Source organism: Colobus angolensis, unplaced genomic scaffold (assembly GCF_000951035.1).
Source record: "Colobus angolensis palliatus isolate OR3802 unplaced genomic scaffold, Cang.pa_1.0 Scaffold76, whole genome shotgun sequence".
Lineage (NCBI taxonomy): Eukaryota > Metazoa > Chordata > Mammalia > Primates > Cercopithecidae > Colobus > Colobus angolensis.
The window spans coordinates 1033760-1049193 of record NW_012121376.1 but is presented as its reverse complement, the minus strand read 5'-3'; the positions used below and the strand labels follow the sequence as shown (position 1 = coordinate 1049193).

Here is a 15434-nt window from a genome sequence, read left to right as displayed (position 1 = left end):
TTTTGAGGCGGAGTCTCGCACTGTCGCCCAGACTGGAGTGCAGTGGCCGGATCTCAGCTCACTGCAAGCTCCACCTCCCGGGTTTACGCCATTCTCCTGCCTCAGCCTCCCGTCTTTTCTCTTTTTTGAGACAGAGTCTCGCTCTGTTGCCAGGCTGGAGTGCGGTGGTGCCGTCTCGACTCACTGCAGCCTCCGCCTCCCAGGTTCAAGCAGTTCTCCTGCTTCCTGAGAGTAGCTTGGATGACAGGCACCCGCCACCGTGCCTGGCTAATTTTTGTATTTTTAGTGAAGACAGGGTTTCACCATGTTGGCCAGATGGTCTCAATCTCCTGACCTCGTGATCTCCCCACCTCGGCCTGCCAAAGTGCTGGAATTACAGGCGTGAGCCACTGTGCCCAGCTGTGACCACCTCTTTTTAATGTACAGGGTCTCCTCTGTCCCCAGACCCCTGAGCCCAGGTCGAGGAGTCACCAGATGAGGACTGACCAAGGTCAGGGTGCCACCGGGTGAGTGCTGAGCCCAGGTCAGGGAGCTGGGTCTCAAGCCATCTCTGGGACTCCCTCTGCCTTCAAGAAGCCTCTTCCACCCTTGGCCCACAGAGGAGACCTGTATGGCACTGGGGTCCAGGTGCAGAAGCCTCCAGTGTCCACAGCCACCTGAGCTTCCAGCACCTTCCCTCCTGCTGGGCGGTGGCCTCTGCCTGGCCACGATGGAGGTCACCTGCCCTGCTGCCCCTCTGAGCCTCAGTCTGTCCTCCCTGCAGCCACCTCCCCTAGCCAGGTGCCCAGGGGCAACTAACTGGTGGTGCCTTTCATGTAACTTGGTTTCCAGCTGCCTCTGCACACACACGGGGGCACCTGTTCCAACTGCCTCTCTTTCTACGCACGTGGGGCACCTGTTCCAGCTGCCTCTCTCTGCACACATGGAGCACCTGTTCCAGCTGCCTCTCTCTATACACACAGGGCACCTGTTCCAACTGCCTCTCTACACACACAGGGACACCTGTTCCAACTGCCTCTCTCTGTACACACGGGGGCACCTGTTCCAGCTGCCTCTGTCTACACACACGGGGGCACCTGTTCCAGCTGCCTCTCTCTGCACACACGGGGGCACCTGTTCCAGCTGCCTCTTTCTACACACACACGGGGGCACCTGTTCCAGCTGTTTCTCTACACACACACGGGGGCACCTGTTCCAACTGCTTCTCTCTGTACACACATGGGGGCACCTGTTCCAGGCTTGGAGGCCGGGGACTCGGGGGCAGAGGTCTCAGGGCAGGGGCTTGGGCTTCCCTCGGCGCTTTCCTCAAGGGCCAGGGGCCAAGCTTCAAATTCTGTTGCTGGCATCAGTGCCATTTGGGAGCAAAAGTCCGACAGACTGGTTCTGGGCCTCTCTTCACCCTGTTTCCTGGGATCGGGCTTTGGGGGCTGGTGTCACTCCAGATCTAGGCTCAGGAACCGAATCTGCACAGCAGAACAGGCGTTGTTCTTATCTTGCGTGCGGGTCAGGACACCCCCCGGCCGGGAGTGCTTCCTTCAAGGCCCACAGACAAGGTCTTGCTGGGGGACTGGGGACTGCAGCACCTCACTCCACCCACACTTCCAGAGAATTCAAATCTGAGTATTGGGAGATTTATTTTCAATTACAGTGGAAGGCAGAGACATGAAGTAGCACCGAATTCAAAAGCAGCTCATAAATCCAGGTAATAGGAGTTTATTGATTGCTACATTGTATCTGTCAGAACAAAACTCCTTTAATGCACACGTCAGGCCGAGGAGATACACAGCCCATTGGCAGCCAACTCCAGTTCCAGAATCAATGCGTTTTGATAAATAGGTTGTTACAAAAAGTAAAGGTTATTTAACTTGTTTGACGTGCATTCCACAATGGTTGCGAGTTGCCCCGGAGCCCTCTGAACCTTCTGAGTCGCCCTCGCTGCTACAGGGCCTCCTCCCGCGGTGTCCGACCCACTCTTGCTTGGCTGAGACTTTGTTTTAAGCCTGGCTCCGATGCCCCTGAGCCCTTGATAGCAGCGTCCCAGCCTGGAAGAACAAAACCAGCCACTCTTCCCCTTGGCAAAGGCACAGCAAGGCGGGTGAGGCGGGCGCTGGACAGTCTGGGAATGGGCAGGGAGGTGTCGACCCTCGGAGCAGAGGTTGCTCCGCACTGAGAAACTCGAACAAAGCCTGACACATTCCAAAGGGCAAGCTCAGGGCTGGGAGGGAAGCAGCGGGGCAGCCCCTTTGGGTGGCAGTGCCCAGGCCTTGCAGACAAGACACTGGCCAGGGGAGGTGGACCGGGGCACTAGGGCAGAGGGGCCATGTGTGTGCAGCAGGAGGGACCCTGAAGGGCCCCGGCCTAGAGGGGCCTTTGCAAGGAGGATTGCCAGGAACGTCCAGGCCAAGGCATCCGGGCAAAAGCGTCCGGGCCAAGGCGTCTGGGCCCAGGAGACGCACGTGTGACTTGGGCTTTCTTCTGTGGGCAGTGGGAAGTCTCTCCCTACACCCGGAGGAGCTCCAGGCAGCAGTGAGGATGGGGATTCTGACGCTGGAGGGTGGAGCCGGCCCTGTGGTGCTGGCTGGGCTGACAGTAGCACCACCCTCTGATGCCTGGGGTGGGACGGACACACGACTGCCACCATCCACTGAGGGTCCCCGCACGCCAAGCACGCGCTCTGAGCACTGAGGGTCCCCGCATGCCACACATGCGTTCTGAGCACAGAAGCACCTTTCAGAATCGTCCCCGAGACAGGTATCCGTCACAGAGAGACAGGCTCAGTCCTGCACTGATTGGCTCCGCCCAGTGCTGCCGGGGGAGTCTCAGACACAGCCTTTTTCCGACAGGTGTAGCTGCCACTGTCTCCAGCACAGAAGCCTGGGGCCCTGAGAATGGCACCATGCTGCACGCTGACCCTTGGGGTCCTTCCCTCCGCACGGCTCAGTGGAAACCCTGCGTGCAGCACAGCGGGCAGTGGGGCCTGTGACGACCCTGGGGTTGGAGGCCAGGCAGGGCTATCACTGAGAAGCGGGGATCTGCGGCCTGGCGCCCAGGGAATGGATGACTCCGCAAGCTGCCCCCACCAGTCCTTCCTGAGCACTGGCTTCAGGAGAAGCATCTCAGGGCAGAGGCAGCCAGGCCCAGGCAGGGAGTGACCCCTGAACAAGGCCTGCAGCGGGGTCTCGGGGCCTGACCGTGCCAGAAACAGCCCTGAGCCAGAAAGGATGGGCAGATACTGACTGCCACCACTCCTGGGATATCTCAGCACCAGGGCTTCGACCCCTGGGGATACACACCCACACCTGCAGACACACCCACGCCTGCAGAGACACCCACGCCGGCAGGCACACCCACGCCGGCAGGCACACCCACGCCTGCAGAGACCCACGCCTGTAGAGACACGGGGGTCTCGCAGTGGGCAGAGAGGTCGGGTTGTGCATCTAATCAGCCATTGATGGGCCTTTCCTGTGTTTGTATCACTCATTCCTTTTATCCATAAACTCAGTTCATATGAATTTGTTCTTTAACAAGTTATTGCACAATCATAATCCATTGCCGACGTTGGTGTGACTCCCCATGTGATGAGCCCACTCAGAGGGCTGGTGCTACTGGAGATTGGGAACAAAATTGCTCCGTAAACCAAAAAGCAAATTTGTAAAACTTATAAAAAAGATTCACAGAAAGTTAGAAGTAATACACAGGAGCTCTTTTTTTTTTGAGACGAAGTCTCGCTCTGTCACCCAGGCTGGAGTGCAGTGGTGCAATCTCTGCTTACTGCAAGCTCCGCCTCCCGGGTTCACGCCATTCTCCTCTCCTCCCGAGTAGCTGGGACTACAGGCACCCGCCACCACACCCGGCTGATTTTTTGTATTTTTAGTAGAGACGGGGTTTCACCATGGTCTCAATCTCCAGACCTTGCTACATTGTATCTGTCAGATCTGCCCGCCTTGGCCTCCCAAGGTGCTGGGATTACAGGCGTGAGCCACCGTGCCCGGCCCGCAGGAGCTCTTTGTGCCTTCCCTCCAGTTTCTCCCAGCATCAGCCTGGTGCCTAACAGCATCTCTTAATCGCACCGAGCCACCCCGTCGAGGCTGCTCCTGCCCCATGGATGCCACAGCTACTGACACCAGGGAGGCTGCCAGGCGCTTGGGACAGTCTGTGTCCACCCCCGCCCACAGCCCAACCTGTACGCCCCCTTCCAGCCGCCCAGTCAGACTACCCCAGGGCCACAGTGAGACTACCTCCCTGGCGGGGACCCTCTCATTTTTCTGCTTCCCATCAGCACAGAGTTCCAGAGCCTGCCTGAGCACCCAGCCCTCTGCCCCATAAATAAGCCGGGAGCCCACCTGGGCACACCCATCCGTCTCGTTTAATAGACTGAGGAGCACATCATGGGTCTCAAAGAGTGGCAAGGTGATGGATGGGGCCCCTCTGCGTCCAACAGCATGATGTATAATGAAGTATATGATTTATTCCAGCTAATAACCCATGTGCAGTGCGGGTGTGTGCTAGCAGATGGGTGAGGCCTCAGCACTGTCCTTACACGCCCTGCATGCTCCCACAGCCACAGGCACACACATGTGCATGCACACGCTCACAGTCACACATACGGTGCCTTCCCAGCTGCATACACGCTCGCGGACACGCGTACCGTGGGCCTATGCAGCATGAGACAGCTTCGGGCTGGGAGTGCAGGCTCTGAGGCTGCTGCCTGCTCTCCTGGACTCCTCATCCTCAGTGGCTGGTGGTGTCTGTGTTGAGCTACTCGAGAAAGAAAGAAATGGGGGAAGATCAGTGCCCACAGGAGGGCTCCAGGAACTACACAGCGGAGGAGCGAGGGCCATGTCATGGCTTTGCCTTAGGAAGGAGAGTGTGGGGCAGCCCCGGCCATTGTTCTAGGACCAGCATGGTCAGGTGCGGAGGGCAGAAGACGGGCACCAGCAGGAGGCTCCAGGCACCCAGGAAAGGCCCTGTCCTCAGCCACCAGTGGCGCCTCTCCCATCCGGAGGGGCTAGACAGTCACTGCTGGACCCCACCGTGGTGGGGTGTTGTAAGGTGTCTGGTTCACTTGTTTTGTGAATATTTGGTCTGGATTCTCTTGTGGGCCTGAAAGAAGTGGCAGGACAGGGCTTGGTGGGTCTTGGCCCCTCCCCGAGAGCCTACCTGCATGAGGCGCGGCCCTTTATGCTGCAGTCCCAGGGGTGCCGTCTGGGGGCCTTTGCAGTGGCAGCAGGACAGCCAGGAGGCCCAGCACACCCTGGCATCCATCCTGAGGGAGGGTCAAAGCATCAGACCCTGTGCTTGTTGCTTAGAAAAGGCCATGTGTCTCACCATGACCAGTGGTTATCAATCACCGTGACAGAAACAGGTCCTGAGCCGGCTTACTAATGCAGGGTGTCTGCAGACCATGGGCCCAGCAGGGCTCCTGGCACCTCCAGGTCCTTGCAGGCTCTGGGCCCACTGCTGACCTGACCTGGAGGAAGCGCATACAGCTGAGCGTGGGGATGGGACCCCACGTCCTGGGCACAGTCCCACCTTGGGATGCACATCGTGACCACCAGGAATGTGGGCTTACCTGGCATAGCTGCTTCCGCATTGGGGTTGCCACAGGGTAGTAACCAGAGCCCCCTTTCCTCAGGGGACACCGTGGTGTTTAAGGACGGCCAGTACTGGATACGAGGCCGGACCTCAGTGGACATCATCAAGACCGGAGGCTACAAGGTCAGCGCCCTGGAGGTGGAGTGGCACCTGCTGGCCCACCCCAGCATCACAGGTGTGTGGCTGGACTTGGCGCCAGGGAGGCCAGGCGAGACGGTGCTGCCTTCCATGTTTGAGTTTTAGACGATCACGGATGAGGCGACGCCGTCCCAGCTGCCTGCAGGAGTCCCTGTGACACTCACCTCTGCTCCCTGCCCTGGCCAGGGCACATGGGGCTAGTGGGGGTGCACCCTGCTCGGTGTTGGAGCCACTGACCCCATGCCCACTGGAGCTCCCAGGCCTGACTGGGCGCAGCTCCCATCTGCATGATGCCTGTGCAGGAGGGTGCAGGGAGAGTGCAGAGAGCCAAGGGGTGGGAAGGCAGAGCCTTCACATCTGGTGAGTGCCCAGATACCAGATCCACCGTGGGGAGCCCATCCTCACTCCCTCCCCACAGGACCAGCCGGCACCAGGACGGGTGATCGGAGTGGGGCCTCTCCAAGGACAGGCTCCAGGGCTGCGGCCAGACTGCGCGCTTCCTGTGCGCCCAGGCACTCTCCGGCCTGTAAGGGTCACTGAGGCATTCCCATGTCCTCAAACTGTTCTTCTGTCCGCAGATGTGGCGGTGATTGGCGTTCCGGATATGACATGGGGCCAGCGGGTCACTGCTGTGGTGACCCTCCGAGAAGGACACTCACTGTCCCACAGGGAGCTCAAAGAGTGGGCCAGGTAGGACTGGGCGGGGTGGGCAGGGGGCACTCATGGGGTCTTGGGGGTCCGGGGGTGAGGGCCACCCTAGGTCTTGGCATCGTCCGTTGTAGAGGTGGAGGTGAGGGATCAAGAAAGACCAGCCGTGAGGGTCCTTAGAGACCTGAAGGCCACACACAGGGGGCAGAGATGAGGGCAGGGGCAGGAGCCGTGCCCAGATTCGACTTGGTGGCAACATTCCAAGGGGGCAGAAACTCACGTTCCTGGGACAAGGCCCTGTGAGGCCTGTGGTGGGTTCCGTCCTATCCCAGGAGAGATCCCGAATGAGCCAGGCCAGGCCCATGCAGGAGGTGCGTGGAGCTGAGATCCAGGGTTGACACCACCTGGCCGCACGCGCTAGGCCCTTCCCCACCAGGCCACGGGCAGCCTGTCCACCCGCTGCCCCAAAGCCAGTGCTGGGCCCCAGCAGAACCGCAAGGCCCACCCGTTCTCCGCTGGCACCTGCACGGCCTCTCCCTCTCCTGCCCTGGGGGTGGGTCTTCAAGGTGCCTCACACACCTCCAGTCAGTTCTGTGGAGACCCCAGCACCATCCCCTCACTCATTTCACTTTCCCCTCCACACCCAAGGCAGGGCCCGTTCCTCAACAGCGGCCACCACCCAGTCCGTAAACTCACCTGCGTTTTTTGTTTTGCCGTTACCTTACCCAGAACCTTTCCCCAAGAGCTTTCTCTCACCTGTCTCACACCTAGTGGTTTCTGATGCATGGGATCCACAGACCCTTCCCCTTGGCCAGCAGTGCTGGTGGTCACTCCCAGGGCTGAACCTAAGCTGTGGCCTCGTCAGAGGCCGTCAGGACAGAACCAGGCTGAGCTCAGAAAGGAAGCTTTTAGTTTCACCTACAGCAAGTTCTTTTTCTTTTTTTAAATTTATAAAGAAGGGGTATAATTGGCTCATGGTTCCACAGGCTGTACAGGAAGCATGACTGGGGAGGCCTCAGGAAACTTACAGTCATGGCGGAAGGCAAAGGGGAAGCAGGCACACCCTACGTGGCTGGAGCAGGAGAGAACAAGCGGGGGAGGAGGGAGGGGCCACAGAGTGAGCAAAGAAGGAGGGAGGGGCCACAGAGCAAGCGAGTGGGGAGTGAGGAGCCACAGAGCGAGGGGGTAGGGAGGGGTCACAGAGTGACCAAGGGGGAGGGAGGGGCCACAGAGTGAGGAAGAGGGAGGGGCCACAGAGTGGGGGGAGGGGTCACAGAGTGACCAAGGGGGGAGGGAGGGGCCACAGAGTGAGGAAGAGGGAGGGGCCACAGAGTGGGGGGAGGGAGGGGCCACAGAGCGAAGGGGGAGGGAAGGGCCACAGAGCGAGGGGGGAGGGAAGGGCCACAGACCGAGCGAGGGGGGAGTGAGGGGCCCCAGAGCAGGGTGGGGAGGGAGGGGTCACAGAGTGAGGGAGACGGGAGGGGCCAGGCACTCTCAAACACGCAGTTCTTGTGAGAACTCACTCACTATCACGAGAACAGCAAGGGGGAAATCCACCCCTGTGATCCAGTCACCTCCCACCAGGTCCCTCTTCCAACAGTGGGGATCACAATTCAACAGGAGATTTGGGTGGGGACGCAAACCCAAACCGTATCGTTCCTCCCTGGCCCCTCCCAAGTCTTATGTCCTTTTTACATTGCAGAATACAATCCTACCTTCCCAACAGTCCCCCAAGTCTTAAGTCATTTCATCATTGATTCAGAAGTCCACAGTCCAAAGTCTCGTCTGAGACAAGGCAAGTTCTTTTCACCTCTGAGCCTGTAAAATCAAAGACAAGTTACTTCCCAGATACAGTGGGAGTACAGGCATTGGGTAAATACACGAGTGCCAAAAGAGAGACGTCAGCCAAAACAAAGGGGCTGTGAGCCCCAGGCAGGTCCAAAACCTAGCAAGGTAGTCACTGAATCATTTCTTTGTTTTTTTCTTTTTTGTTTTTGTTTTTGTTTTTTTTGAGACGGGGTCTTGCTCTGATGCCCAAGCTGGAGTCCAGTGGCATGTCAGCTTACTATAGCCTCTGCCTGCAAGCAATTCTCCTACCTCAGCCTCCCCAAGTAGCTGGAACTATAGGCATGCGCCACCACACCCAGATAATTTTTGTATTTTTTAGTAGAGGGAGGGTTTTGCCATGTTGTCAAGGGTGCTGTCGAGCTCCTGATCTTAAGTGATCCACCTGCCTCAGATTCCCAAAATGCTGGAATTACAGGCATCAGCAACCCCACCCGGCCCAATAAATCTTAAAGCCCCAAAATCTCCTTCGACCCATGTCTCACATCCAGGCTACACCAATGCAAGGAGGTGGCTCCCAAGGCCATGGGTGTCTCCACCCCTATGGCTCTGCAGGGTACAGCCCCCATGCTGCTTTCATGGGCTGTTGTTGTGTGCCTGCAACTTTTCTAGGTGCACCACATGGTGCAAGCTGTCGGTGGGTCATTCTGGGGTCTGGAGGATAGTGGCCCTCTTCTCACAGCTGCCGTAGCCGGGGCCCCGGTGGGGACTCTGTGTGGGGGCTCCAGCCCCATCTTTCTCCTCTTCACTGCCTTGGAGCAGTGGCCTGAGCTGTATCTGGAGCCCTTTCAGCCCCGGAGTGACAGGGATGCAGGGGCCGGTGTCCCTCAGAGCAGTGGTCAGCAGAGCCGTTCTTCCCTCCAAGGTCTCTAGGCCTGCGACGGGAGGGCCTTCCACGAAGGTCTCTGACACGCCTGGAGATACTTTCTTCATTGTCTTGGCAATGAACATTCGGCTCCTCTTGACTTACTCACATTTCTGCAGCCGCCTTGAATTCCTCCCCAGAAAATTGTTTTCTTTTTTTTCTACCACATGGTCAGGCTGCAAATTTTCCGAACTTTTATGCTCTGCTTCCCTTTTAAATCTAAGTTCCAGTTTCAGGTCATCTCTTTGCTCATGCTTAACAAAAGCGATCTTTGCTCCAGTTCCCAATAAGTTCCTCATCTCCATCTGAGTCTACCTCAGCCTGGACTTCATTGTCCGTATCACTATTAGCATTTTGGCCACAACAATTTAACGAGTTTCTAGGAAGTTCCAAACTTTCCCTCATCTTCCTGTCTTCTTCTGAGCTCTCCAAATCATTCCAACCTCTGCCTGTTACCCAGTTCCAAAGCTGCTTCCATATTTTCAGGTATTTTAACAGCAATTCCCCACTTCCCAGTACCAATTTTCTGTATTAGTCCAGTCTCACATTGCTATAAATGATGCTGGCAGTTACCTTGAGAAGGAAAGATAGGTGTCGAGTGCTGAGAGAGTGCTGGAGAGTTTCAGGGTCCGAGTTTGCAGGAACTGAAGTCCTGATGCTCCTCAGCCCTTGGCTTTCCTCAGACAGGGCTGCCCTCTGCACGGGGACACCAGGCCGCTCGCTCCTGCTCTGCGCATCTCTCTGAAGTCAGGCTCCTCATCCAGCATCATTTGGGCTATGACAGAGGCTGTGAGAAGACCCTGAGACAGGCAGCTGTGTGCAGGGCACTTGAGGGCCCGCTGGTGAGAAGCCGCCTGTGAGGGGCAGAACCGGGCAGGGAAGGCCACCAGCCGTGCAGTCACAGCCCAGGACTCCGTTAGTCCTGCGGGAGCCCTGGAGCCAGGCCCTTGCTCTCCAGGCCACTTGCTGTACCTGGCCCACAGCTACCTCCCCTGCAGCCCTGAGTCGTCCTTGCTGTTCCTGGCTTAGGCTGAGACTGCAGTGCTTGTCCATTCACCATGAAAGAAAAAAGGACAGGAAGGGAGGCAGGAGGAAGTAAATTCGAGGATTAATTCAAACATTCCAGCTGTCTAATGGGAGTTCCAAAAAGAAGATATCCAGGGAAGAAATTAACGGTCAAATTTCCCCAAACCAAAGGTCATGAGTTTTCAGATTGAAAGAAGACCCCAAGAAAGAAGAGAGAAAACAGCTTTCTAAATATCAGGAAGGAAGCGAAACCTCACCTCAGGCCTGTGGTCTCTGATGGGCAGTATGGCGGCCTGGAAGGCTGCTCTATCCAGTGAAGTCAGCAGTTCAGACAAAATGGATAACTAACTTCCTTAAAAGACACAAATTTCCAAGACTGACACAAACACCAAAACAGATTGAACAGTTCTGAGTTCTCAATTTAAAACTGCAAAGTAAATACCAGGCCCAAAAGGTTTCACTGGTAAATTCTCTCAAACATTGAAGGCAAAAAATATAACCAGGCAACAAAATAAGTCTCTGACAAAACAGCAGGGAGGAACAATTCCTAACTCCCTTTGTGGGACCAGCACTACCCTGAAATCCAAACCATATAAGAAAACGAGAGAACAGTGTTCCCAATGGGCAGACACACAAAATCCTTAACAAACCGTTAGCCAATTAAATCCAATTAATGCACAAAAAGACAACATGTCATGATCAAGCAGCATTTAAGCCAGGAATAGAGGGTTACTTTCATATTCAAAAATCAGTCCATGTAATTCACCTTTTTTTTTAGATGGACTCTCGCTCTGTCACCCAGGCTGGAGTGCAGTGGCGCGATCTCCAGTCACTGCAACCTTTGCCTCCCGGGTTCAAGCGATTCTCCTGCCTCAGCCTCCTGAGTAGCTGGGATTACAGGTGTGTGCCACCATGCACAGCTAATTTTTGTATTTTTAGTAGAGATGGAGTTTCGCCGTGTTGGCCAGGCTGGTCTCAACTCCTGACCTCAAGTGATCCACCCGCCTCAGCCTCCCAAAGTCCTGGGATTACAAGCATGAGCCCCTGGTAATTCACCATATTTACAGAATGAAGAAGAAAAATCATATTATTTCAATAGATACAGAAAAAGCATTTGCAAATGTCAAAACCCTTTTATAACAAAAGCTCTTCACAAACTAGGAGAAGGAAAATCCCTGAACCTGATGAGGGAGCCTCTAAAAAGCCACCAGGTGACACCCTGCTCAATGGGGAGCTGCTGGGCGTTTTCCTCCTGTGACCAGGAAGGGGCGTCCGCCCTCACCACTGCCACCCAGTCTCATTCAACACACAGTTTGTCCGCTGTTAGAAGTCAAGACGTTGGTTACACGTGGAGGTTGGGAGTGGCTCAGGCAGGCAGAGGGGCTTCTGGGAACCCGGCCATGTTCCCTTTCAGTCTGGGCGCTACTTAGATGGGGGCAGTTGCTTCGGTAAAACTTTAGCAATTCCTACACAGGCCAGGCGCGGGACTCACACCTGTAATCCCAGCACTTTGGGATGCCGAGGCGGGCAGATCACCTGAGGTCAGGAGTTGGAGACCATCCTGCCCAACATGTTGAAACCCTGTCTCTATTAAAAAGACAAAAATTAGCTGGGCGTGGTGGCGGGCGTCTGTAATCCCAGCTACTCAGGAGGCTGAGGCAGGAGAATCACTTGAACCCGGGAAGCGGAGGTGCAGTGAGCCGAGATCACACCACTGTACTCCAGCCTGAGGGACAAGAGCAAGACTCTGTCTCAAAACAAAAAAATCCTACACATCCCTCACCACACTGTACATAGGACAGCTGGGTGTAAATTACACCTCCATTTAAATACCTATGATAGTTTTATATAACTATAAAATGTGTACGTGCCAAAATAAATTTGATAGGAAAATTGGGGCCGGGCATGGTGACGCACGTCTGTAGCACTTTGGGAGGATCCTTTGAGCCCAGGAAGTCAAGGCTTTGGTGAGCTGTGACTGCACCACTGCACTCCGGCCCAGGCAACAGTGAGATCCTGTCCCAGAAAGAAAAGAGAAAAAAAAGAAAAAAGCGATTTGGAAATGTGGAGGTCGAGGTTGACAGCGACACCGAGGTCAAAGCCCCTTGCCCCTGGGGAGGGAGGGACTGGGCTGGGCCGACTGCACTTGGGCTGGTGCCCTCGCCCAAGGCCTGCATGCACCATGACTTCTGTGGTACCAGTGATAATAGCACGCTGGGCACCTCCTGCAGTCACCACCCCTGGGCTGCTAGGGCAGAGACAGCTGCGGTTGCCCAGGATGCATGGCAGGCCTCAGGATGGCCAAGGCGCCTGGGCAGGCTGCAGGGTCCAAGGGGCACCTGTCCACACTGCTGGGCCCCTGAGCGGCTGCTGGGCAGTGTTGGGACGACGCGCCTCAGGCCGTGCTTGTCTCTGCAGAGATGTCCTGGCCCCGTACTCAGTGCCCTCGGAGCTCGTGCTGGTGGAGGAGATTCCGCGGAACCAGATGGGCAAGATTGACAAGAAGGCACTCATCAGACGCTTCCACCCCTCGTGACCCGCGCACCAGGGGCTGGGCACTGGGACTGCGGGTCTGGCGGGGAGCAGCAGACGTCTCCCTCACACCGAGCACCGCGGGGGCCTGTCCGAGACCTGGCCTCCCCTAAGCCTGAATGCCCCAAATCAGGTCACGTAGAATCAAAAACTGGGATGAAATCACCGCGTGAGGTCCCCAGCCTTGGGCCAGTTGTTGCAGCTCAAGGAGACCGTCCCTGGTGTCACCTTCACCGCCAACCTCGCCCATGCAGCACGATGCAGCCACGCTCTGGTGTTGCTGGCCCCACGTGCCCACGTCTTCGTGCACACAGTCTGCCAGCGCCCAGCCAGGCCCCTGTTTCCCCTCCACTCCACCAGCCGAGAACAAGCTCATCCTGGAGGGAACTCATCCGCTCCTCCCTCCCCATTAAAGCACAGTTTATTCCCCGTCTTGGTCTCTGGTGCTGACCTAGCCTCTGGAGACACAGGCGGGGGGCCCTGTTTGCCAAGTCACCGTGACTGAGCCCCACAAGGATACCTAAGTTCCACATGGCTGGCAGCACCTACCCCGCACACCCTGCCCCTTGCTGGGCGGCCCCACGCCACACAAGTTAGACCCAGGAGCAGGTTCCCTGGGAGCAGGGCTGCCACCCGCTGGGTCCGAAGCCGCCTCTGCATGCCTGCTGCCTTTGACCTCCTGGGGAGGCTGGCTTGAATCTGAAAAGTCAGCCAGCTCTGACCCCAGCCAGACATGGGGGTGCTGCCAGGAGCTGCTCCCAGGCGAGTGGCCCAGCTTCTCTCAGGCACCAGGGGATGGCGGGACTCCTGGTGACCAGCTGGTCCCCAAAGCTGTGGCACTGTGCCTGCTGCTGCCAGCAAAGTCCCACGTGCAGCCTGTGGTAGCTGCCACCCCGTCCCTCCTGCCCCTCCCTCATCAGGGGCCAGGGTGAAACCCCTGCCACCCTGTGCCTTCCCTCCACCTGCGGCTTCCCGGGCAGGGAGACCATGGGCCCAGCTCCTGCTTCCTCCGTTCGTTCCACAGATAGGGCCCGGGCCAGCAGCCCAGGCATTTGGCTGGTGGGTCCACTGAGGCCTAGAAGCCCCCGGGACAGGACAGGCCTGAGGCAGCTCAGGAGTGCCAAGCCGGGCCCACGTTCCCAGCCAACAGCGGCCCTTGAGGCTGCCCTTCCTCCCAGGTGTCCAGGCCCAACACAGAAGGCCTGAGCCTGCTGTGCCTCAGTTTCCCTACTCTGTAAACTGAGGCTGCTGCTCTCTTGGGGCCCTTCTAGCCCTGACCAAGGAGTGGGAGCTTTGTTCCCTTGGGAGTCCTGTCCATGGGGACTAGCTGCACACATGCCCCACACCGCCCTCCCACCTGGACTCTGTCCCGGTGGCACCAGGGTTGGGAGCAGGAGCCTTAGGACCCATGCAGCGCCAGGCACAGCATGGAGCGAGACAGTGGGCCGTGTGGTAAGTGCTGTGGGCACCACTGACCTGGAGGAGCCATGACTCCCGGACCCTCGTGTCAAAGCTTCTGGCCTCGTTTGCTGGGAGGCTGGGAGGAGGCCCTCGTGCAGAACAGCAGCTTGTTGCCGGCCTTGGTGAGAAGGTGGTGAGTGCGCCGGCCAGCGTTAACCATCAGTAACAGGATGTGTACAGACGGGCGTGGACCACAGGTATGTCTGTCTCACACACACGCCTGCACATATCACATGTATGTATCTCACACGCCTGCATGTCACATGTCTGTGTATCACACACACGCCTGCGTCCATACATGCACATGGACACCTATGTGCACACCAGTCCCTCCCTCCCTCCCCTGTCCTCATCTTCAGGCTCAGCCGGGCCTGTGGTCACTGTTGCCTGTGGCAGCTGCACTGGGGCCCCGGCTCCCCTCACACTGTCTGATCAGGTTGGGACTCGCTCGGCTGCACTCACCGCCAGGTCCTTGTTGCAGCTGCTCTTGGTGGCCCTTCTAGAGCCTTCCTGAGCAAGAGGACTCCCACTCCCCCCCAGGCCCACAGAGCCTGCCTCCATGGGCCCTGGGAGCCGATTCTGTCCCCTCCTCCCTGGCCACAGAGCAGGTCGGTGCAGCTGCTCTCCTGCCTGGAAGAGTAAAGTGGACCCTGTGTGAAAACGTTGACGACGTGGCGAATGAGCAGCTCACCAAATGGATCAATACGAACGATCACACCCCACGTGCATCTCCTCAGCAGCCACAGGAGAGACCAGGTCACTGGAGGACAAACATCCGTGACTGCACCTCCTGATCCATCACCCACGACGGCCACGGCGTCCCCTGCCAGCCGCCGGCACAGCCATGAGCACGGCTCGGGAGCATGCGGTTGTCACGGGATGGGCGACCATGGATCTGCCTCTCTCTGAGCAGAAAGCCCGCAAGTCCCCATAGGCGGGTGTGGGGAAGGGGCGGGTCCCGAGTCCGACAGGCACCCCCTGAGCACCAGCCCCTCTGAGGGTGGCCGGAGGGCGCTGCGGCAGGTCCCCACACACGCAGCACACACTGTCCCACACACTGGAGGCATCTGCCAGGTTCTGACACCCTTCAAATGCCTTCCCGGGGTTCTCGCACCTGCTGAAGTCAGCGCACTCAGCCTGCTTTGCACATGAGCAGCTGAGGCAGGTGAGTTGAGGGCAGGGGTGTGAATCACAGGCTTGGGGCCAAAGCCCAAGGTCGTCTCCTCTGGCCTGCAAGCTCGGGCTCACACGGGGAGCAGCCAGGTTGGACTGGGTGCAGCTTACGGACATAGCGCGTGGTGCGGGCGTCGGCCGCGGCTCCTCC

At 57.6% G+C, this 15434-nt stretch overlaps 1 protein-coding gene across 2 annotated transcripts in view; it reads left to right on the top strand.

Moving 5' to 3' along the window:
• The window catches only part of ACSF3 (acyl-CoA synthetase family member 3), a 59770-nt gene extending 46827 nt beyond the window's left edge, over window positions 1-12943 (top strand). For both annotated transcript variants that reach the window (XM_011927990.1, XM_011927989.1), the window contains 3 exons: window positions 5636-5770; window positions 6312-6423; window positions 12536-12943. In XM_011927990.1, the coding sequence (XP_011783380.1) occupies window positions 5636-5770; window positions 6312-6423; window positions 12536-12653 (365 nt within the window). In that variant the 3' untranslated portion in view covers window positions 12654-12943. The remainder of the gene's footprint in view (window positions 1-5635; window positions 5771-6311; window positions 6424-12535) is intronic.
• Window positions 12944-15434: the final 2491 nt, after the last annotated feature.